The 8,384-nt window shown below is 41.2% G+C and overlaps 1 protein-coding gene and 1 pseudogene across 1 annotated transcript; both read left to right on the top strand.

Annotated features, from left to right (window-relative positions):
- Positions 1 to 259: 259 nt before the first annotated feature.
- On the top strand, positions 260 to 3,577 carry LOC137737477 (uncharacterized). Its single transcript, XM_068476969.1, has 2 exons — positions 260 to 1,611; positions 2,072 to 3,577. The coding sequence occupies exons 1-2, from the start codon at positions 907 to 909 to the stop codon at positions 3,341 to 3,343; spliced, it is 1,977 nt and encodes a 658-aa protein (XP_068333070.1). The 5' UTR covers positions 260 to 906; the 3' UTR covers positions 3,344 to 3,577.
- Positions 3,578 to 4,760: 1,183 nt separating this feature from the next.
- LOC137738428 (lysine histidine transporter 2-like) lies at positions 4,761 to 7,178 on the top strand (annotated as a pseudogene).
- The last annotated feature ends 1,206 nt before the right edge of the window (positions 7,179 to 8,384 follow it).

The following is an 8,384-nucleotide window of genomic DNA, read 5'->3' as shown; positions in this document are numbered from 1 at the left end:
GCTCAACTAACACGATCAACTCTTGGGTAAGTGCTATGCATGTGTGAAACTGACTCTTGTGTGTCTTGGGCGAACGGAAGACTACCGAGCAGCTGTTACCAAGAGTCGATTGAACCGGCACCGCCGGTCGTTTGAAATCTATCCCTTCATAAAAAATGTCCTCAAAAACAGTTGAACAAACTACTTTCTCCTAGTTTGGTCCGTCACCAGTCACCTATGCAAACATTATAAAACACTCTCTCTCTCTCTCTCTCACTTCAATTCTCAATCCGCACTGGACTCTCAGGGACCCAAAGCTAATCTGTATCATTCGATGCTTTTGTCTGTAACTTTCCCTCCACCATATAAGTTAGTAAAATACCCTCCAAAAATCCCCATCAAATCAAGTGGCCATTTTCCTCTTGTTTTGTTATTATCTTCCTATAATCTCCTCACTTTTCCTCTCCCCTGCTTATCTTTTCACCTCCAGAGCTTCATCTGGAAACAGTGGCCTTTCCTGCTTTATCTTCTCCTCCCAGTCCTCCAATCTCAATTTCTCAGTACAAAATTTATTGGGTTTGATCCAAAACTGCATGTTGTTCTCATACAGTTGATGGGTCACTTCTCCCATCTGTTTTTTTTTTTTTTTTTTTTTTTTTTTTTGGGGTTCAACAAACTCAGTTGCATTGGTTTTTATACCTTCAAGCCAATAAAAAGCTTAAATCTTTAGCTTTTCTGCAACTTTCCACATCAAAATGAACTTCCTTTCTTACCCTTTTGGGCCCTTCCACTTTCGCTTTATGTCTCATCTCTGATTTGCTCTTGCGTGCTCTGTTTTTCTGGGTTTTGTGTTTTGCCTCCATGTGTTTGACTAAATTCCTCTGAGAGTTGCTATTTGAGTATTTGGTAGCCATTTTTTGTGTTACAATGCCACCATCTTACTTCCCTTTAAGGTGGGAAAGCACCGGAGACCAATGGTGGTATGCATCACCAATCGATTGGGCAGCAGCCAATGGCTTATATGATTTGGTCAGTGAGCTTCTTCACCTTGACACCAACCTCCTCATCAAGCTGACCTCATTGCGCCGCATCCGCCGCCTTGAAACTGTCTGGGACGACGAGGCTCAGTTCGATGATGTTGCCAAATGCCGGTCACAAGTTGCCAAGAGGCTCCTCCACGAATGCCAAATGCAGAGGGGACACAACTCTCTCATCAGAGCCGGCTACGGTGGATGGCTTCTCTACACTGCGGCCTCGGCTGGCGATGTAGGGTTTGTCAGGGAGTTGCTGGGGAGAGACCCTCTTCTTGTTTTTGGAGAAGGAGAGTATGGAGTCACTGACATCTTCTATGCTGCTGCCAGGAGCAAGAACTCTGAGGTTTTCAGGCTGCTGCTTGATTTCTCAGTGTCTCCAAGGTTTAGCCTCAGTAATGGAGAACTTGAAGAGAGGTTGGGTGATGTTACATCGGATTTCAAGTGGGAAATGATGAACCGGGCGGTTCATGCCGCTGCTAGAGGTGGCAATTTGGAGATTTTGAGGGACCTGCTTGGGGATTGTGAGGATGTTTTGGCTTATAGAGATGCTCAGGGATCTACCATCTTGCATACAGCCTCTGGCAGAGGGCAGGTTGAGGTGAGGTCACATATATGCTTGTTACCTTGTTAGATGATTGAATTCGGTTACTTTGGTATCGTTTCGTAGAATGTTGATGTAATTGAAGTTACTCTGATGTGATACTTAGTAAGGTTTACAGAAGACGGAAAGATTTTTCTTCACTTATTTTCTTATTTTTTGAGTTTATGTGTGTGCTTATTTGGCTTCAACATCGTGATGGCTGCTCACCAAATTTAATGTCCTCACGGGCACCAAAACTTGACTGAAATACTCTTTCTATACATGAAAGGAAGTCTCTTTTTCTTCTGTTTAATTCATTTTCTTGCTCGGTTATATAAAGATTTGAACCTGTGAATATATCATTCATCGGTTGATGAACATGCAGAGTGTCTTTGCTGACTGATTTTTGTACTTTCTTTTAATCATTGAACTATTACTTGCAATGTTAATGTTGAAGTTTGATCATCCTTTCGTGCAGGTGGTTGAGTATATAATAGCATTCTTCGATACCATCACAATAGTAGATAATCAAGGGAACACAGCTCTACACGTGGCCGCTTATAGGGGTCACTTGGCTGTGGTGGATGTCCTAATTCGTGCATCTCCCTCGTTAACCACGTCATCAAACAATTATGGAGACACCTTTCTGCATTTGGCAGTGTCTGGTTTCAGAAGCCCTGGTTTCCGGCCACTGGACAAACAGATTGAGCTCATTAAGCAATTAGTATGTGGTGATATTGCGAACATGCAGGACGTTGTTAATGTTAAGAACAATGATGGACGAACTGCTCTTCATATGGCTGTAATTGAGAATGTTCAATCTAATTTGGTGGAACTCCTCATCACTGTTCCATCAATTGATTTGAACATCCGTGACTCTGGCGGCATGACCCCTCTAGATATTCTTAAACGAAGGCCAAAGTCATCTTCGTCCGAACTTCTGATCAAGGAATTGATTTCAGCTGGAGGGATCTCCAATCGTCAGGACCGTAAAGCAAGGAGCGCCCTTGTTTCCCATTTGAGAATGCAGGGTATTGGAGGCAGTCCGGGAACCTCCTTCAGAATTCCTGATGCAGAGATATTCTTATGCACGGGCATTGACAATGCTTCTGATGCCAATTGCGATCAGTCAGGCGTGCAATTCAACACATTCTCAGGTGAGCTAAGACAGTTTGGCTCACCCAACACAGTAAACAATAAGAAGTCAAGTTCTGTAACTTATGCTGCAAGGCGCCTCAAGTTTCTTCTTCAATGGCGGAGGAGGAAAGAAAAAAAGGAATCTAGCATATACTTAAGAGATAATGATTCTGTGGAGTCATTTAGCACCTGCGTAGATTTGGACGACAATCCAATCCCTCTTCGGCAGATGTATGCCAAATCTTCCTCCCTCCCAAACAACAAAGGGACAGTTTCTGTAAGGAGTTTTCTTCCGAGCCCATACACTAAAATGAAATTTACTGCTGGTTTATCACACGGTGTGATTCAGGCAAGGCCTCATTTGGCTTTTCCAGCTGAGTCACTGTCTTCCCCTACTTTCATGGACAAAGAGAAGGGTGTTGACATTTTGGGACCCTCTAGCTCAAATGGCAAACCACCACATCCACAAGCGAGCTTCAAACATAATTCCCTCAGTAAGAAGTTAATAAACCAATATTTGTCTGTTGGCGCGCAAGGCCTGGATGTGAACGAATCAATTAGCTCCACTTGGTCGAATCAAAGTCACAAACACTCCGGTCCTCTAGTTACTTGATCAGAATGTATAAACGGGTTGGTGTTCTTGCTTAGGCCTATAGATAGATTAGAACTGTGGTGAGTTCTCAAAAAGTTTTTCTTTATCGATACATTTCTTTCTTTATTATCCTTTCCCTCCTTACCGATCACATATTTTTATAATCTTTGTGGATATGTGCATAGTTTCATACCAGTTGTAAAAGTTGTCTGAATAATGTTCAAGAAATGTTAAAGGGTTACATGTTTTATAGTATCTGTGCATATTGTGTTTTCCCTGCTGTTCTCGTTTTTCTTTTCATCAAACTATTGGTTAGAGACATGAATATATTCGCGGATGCTTTGAATTCGCTTCTGTCTTTCATACCTCTGTAAAGCTTTCGATATCAGATTACTGCTAACAACCACAATCTGCTCTACGATTCTGTAAAATCGACTTAAAACTCAGATTATCACAAACACTAAAGCAGATCACGTACGTAAAGGTGATGTTCAAGATGTTTGTCATTTTCGCATTAACATATATCGCTGATTTGTTTCCGTCCACAAATTTGATTTCTTAGTTTTCTGTAACATGATGTGTACTTGATACACCGGCCAGAATTCCTCTTTACAGGAGTCATCTGGCAGAAGAAATTTCGTACGGCATTCAACTTTCTTCTCTTTTTCCATTTTTCAGTTACCCAAATTTCCCAAATTACAAATAGGAGGATGCAAAGTCAATGCGGAACTCAAGGTTCGCTCTCGACATGACACGTTGACATAAGTTATGTCCTAGTTATTAAACATAAACGAAAAATGAGTTAGGGTTATGATTGGTTAGCAGTTTAGATTATGATAGATTGTGGATTCGACCTATTCAAAAAATATCTTAATAACAATAAAATAAATAAATAAATAAAAGAGTTGAGATCACCAAAATAATGCCACCGATAAGCATAGTATGTGGATGGGATGCCCTCGAGAGATAGAGAGAGAGAGAGAGAGAGAAATGTGGGAGCCTGTCTTAAAGACAAGGACATGGTCCCCCTGGAACCATGTTTGAAGGGTCTCAGAGGTCAAGTCCCCCCAGGAGTTTGGAGACCGTTAGGCTGGAGGGACTTAGGGTTGGCTTTCACAGGTAATTTTACATTTGAACCCTCTGGAGTTTACTGCTAGAGCAAGTTGTCTAGGACTAGGAGTGAGAAAATGGGGGCTTGGTGGTAATTTTCCATACTGTCATCCAGATCAAAGACTCCCCCTAAACAGAAGGCTTTCCTTTTCCTAATCTGGCCAACGCGTTTGCTATTTTGGGCATTCTTGCATTCTACTGACTAGTATATAAACAAAGGTCATGGCTTTGTGTAAGTTATGCTATCATCGTCCCATTTTTCTGCCATTTATGAGTTCGATCTGTTGGTGAGAAGAGAGAGAGAGAGAGAGAGAGAGAGAGAGAGAGAATGGCAGAATCATCGATCGAAGCCGAAGAGGCGAGGCAGAAGAAAATTGAGGATTGGCTTCCGGTCACTTCTGCTAGGAACGCCAAATGGTGGTACTCGGCTTTCCACAATGTCACTGCCATGGTTGGGGCTGGTGTCCTCAGCCTTCCGTATGCCATGTCTGAGCTTGGATGGTATGTATATGTCTATACGTTCGTTTCATGGCAAGTTATTTTCGCTAACCTTCGGACTGAATAAATCAGAGGAAAATCAAGGGGCAGAAACAAGAAAATGAGTGCACAAGGAGAAAACGGGAGTGTGAACATCGCTAAACTACCCTTTGTTTTGTTTTATGACTTTCATTCCCATAATTTGATTAGGAATCTTGTAATTAACACCCGTAGTGTAGCGATTCTGGCACTCCTCATTTAGCCATATGCATTCCAAATTGAATGTTACAAAGTTACAATTTTTGTATATGATCTCTTTCTGCCAATTTCAAACAGAATTTTGATTCCTAACAAAATTAAATGGGGTTTTCCATTTTTGGGAAATTAAAATCACAGGGGTCCTGGTGTGGCTGTCATGCTTCTGTCATGGATCATCACCCTATACACGCTATGGCAAATGGTTGAGATGCATGAAATGGTGCCGGGGAAGCGGTTCGATAGGTACCACGAGCTGGGACAGCATGCCTTTGGGGAGAAGCTGGGGCTCTGGGTTGTGGTGCCCCAACAGCTAGTTGTGGAAGTTGGTGTCAATATTGTCTATATGGTCACAGGAGGAAAATCATTGAAGAAGTTCCATGATGTGATTTGCCCTAGCTGCAAAGACATCAAACTCACCTTATGGATTTTTATTTTTGCTTCTGTCCACTTTGTTATCTCCCACCTCCCCAACTTAAACTCCGTCTCTGGTATCTCACTTGCCGCTGCAGTCATGTCCTTGAGGTAATTAATTAAATCCCCCAATTAGTATCGTTAATTCTAGAGATTTCTTGATTCCCAAGTAATGCTATCGAGACCAATTACAAACCAAATTCCCGAAATTTTATAATTCGAACTGAAGTGGACAGTGTTTTGCTTGTTCGTATGTATACGTAGGTTTATTCAAACGCTACTGCGCACAATCATTTGGCCTTGACAAAAATTTAGGGTTACTTTTTCTTGTGATCCGATTTCTTACCATTCCTGTGTTGGATCTTGTTTGTGATCATATGCAGTTACTCAACGATTGCATGGGGAGCTGCCATACACAGGGGGAAGGCACCGGATGTGGACTACAGCTACAAAGCTAAATCCAATTCCGGAGCTGTCTTCAACTTCTTTAGTGGTTTGGGAGAGATAGCATTTGCCTATGCCGGCCACAACGTCGTTTTGGAGATCCAAGCAACGATTCCTTCCACACCCGAGAAGCCTTCCAAGGGACCAATGTGGAAAGGAGTGATTGTGGCATACATTGTGGTGGCTTTGTGCTACTTCCCTGTATCTTTTGTTGGCTACTATATTTACGGAAACACTGTTGAAGACAACGTCCTCATCTCACTCGAAAAACCTGTCTGGCTAATTGCAGCGGCTAACATGTTTGTTGTGATCCATGTCATTGGAAGCTACCAAGTTTTCGCAATGGGAGTTTTTGACATGGTTGAAACTTTTCTCGTCACGAAAATGAACTTTGAGCCTTCTTTCATCCTTCGCTTCGTTACTCGCACGACATATGTTGGTACGTGAATTGAGTTAGCTTACAATTCTCCTCACTACTGCAAAGTGCTTTCCTGATTTGCATGCTAATTTTCAGTACTGACCATATAATGTGTTCTTAATTTGGAAGCATTTACCATGGTCGTCGGTATGGCCATCCCTTTCTTTGGTGGCCTTCTCGGATTCTTTGGAGGATTTGCTTTTGCCCCAACTACATACTTCGTAAGCAAATTAAAGGATTCAATGCTCTCATTTTCCCTACATAAACACACACACACGTACCCTTTTTCCTTCCTCAGGTTTGCGAATTTGCAGTAACGCTTCGATAACATGTCAAATAGAGCTTAACTTTCCAATGCTGCTCTTAATTTGCAGCTTCCCTGCATCATGTGGCTCGCCATCTACAAACCGAGAGTTTTCAGTCTATCTTGGTTCATAAACTGGGTATGCTGCGCTTTCTTTTGCTTCGATTACTTGTTCTTCGGGCTCACTCATAGTGCTGACTTATAGTTTTATTTCAGATATGCATTATACTGGGAGTTACCCTGATGATTCTAGCACCCATCGGTGCCCTACGGAGTATCATCTTGCAAGCGAAAACCTACGAATTCTTCTCTTAAATTGCAAATTTTACCCGCAGCAAAACATTCATCTCTACTCATATTCAAGGCTCAAAGTTAGACAGATATGATCACTGTTGCTTGACCACTAAGGCAACCCTTCAGCGTTTCTAGATTAACTGACTTTTGGTACCTTCCGACGATCACTATGGGATTTGAGACAAGGGCGACCTCCTCTTGGAGAGTTCTTGCAGAATAATCATGTCCAAATAGTATTTGTTTAATTTGTTAATCGTTTATGTAAACACAACGCTATGAAAAAAAAAAGAAAAAGAAAGGGAATTAGATTACTTGGTATGCAAGCATTGTTCAACGTGCAGTAGAGATATTTCCACAATCATCTCCATTTACAGATTTTTTTTAATTTTTTTTTTTAAATCAAACCAAAAAAATTTAAAATAAAATTCCGAATTAAAAGTCGCACAAACAACTTAAAAACATACATATATAGCATGATATGTATCCAATCTACGTAAAAGAACTAAGACCTTAAATTAACCTATGAAGCTTAAACCATTACTACTACCACGAATCAAAGTCGGGCAGCCATAGAGCTCACTGCATCTAACCAAGAAGGAAGATGTAGAACAATGGTGGATTTGGAGAAGGTTCAATCTTTAGTGATCCAATAGCGCGTAATAGCGGAAATGAAATTTTCAGATAGAGGGTTTTGAGAGAATGATTGAAATGGGGAATGATACAAGAAGTGAAAATTTCAGATAGAGGATTTTGACAGAATGATTGAAATGAGGAATGATAAAACAAGTGATGGAGGTATTCGGAGCATGACTAAGATCAAGTCATCACAAAGAACTTGTAATGTCTATGACTAAAACCACACGTAATGTTACTTATTTACGCATTACGAGTTATAATTGCACAAATGAATATATTTTTTTTCTTTTAAAAAGGAGATCAGCTAGTGGCTTTGCAACGACAATCCACCATTCCAGGGGCCGACAAAAATCATAGAGGTATTTTAACATTTTCTTGATCACCAGGCCAGGAATTGAACCCAAAACATGCCGTGTAAAATACGGGCTTGAAATTTCCCTCCGACCACTGAACCATCCCGCGATGATTGGATAATGTTAATAGAAATGCACTGTTATAGCTTGGGTGAGGTAACCCCACATTACGTTCATAAGAAGGATTTCAACTAGAGTTGGGCATTTTTTGGGGTGAATATAGCTCGGTTTACTAATGCCAATGTTTACAGGTGGGCTTTTTCGCTTTGGCCCAAATTGTACCAAAAGACGGAACAATTAGTCTGAAATTATGAACGACATGTCGTTGCAGTCATGAGACGTGGGAATCGACAATAA

Source organism: Pyrus communis, chromosome 6, assembly GCF_963583255.1.
Source record: "Pyrus communis chromosome 6, drPyrComm1.1, whole genome shotgun sequence".
In the NCBI taxonomy this organism is placed as follows: domain Eukaryota; kingdom Viridiplantae; phylum Streptophyta; class Magnoliopsida; order Rosales; family Rosaceae; genus Pyrus; species Pyrus communis.
The sequence above is the reverse complement of the archived record's forward strand: the minus strand, read 5'-3'. Positions and strand labels throughout refer to the sequence as shown.

Bases quoted from the DNA above. Each gene is read 5' to 3' on its own strand.
- LOC137737477 (XM_068476969.1), top strand. From the start codon at position 907: ATGCCACCATCTTACTTCCCTTTAAGGTGGGAAAGCACCGGAGACCAA. The intron at 1,612-2,071 runs GTGAGGTCACAT...CCTTTCGTGCAG, and splicing joins CTGGCAGAGGGCAGGTTGAG to GTGGTTGAGTATATAATAGC.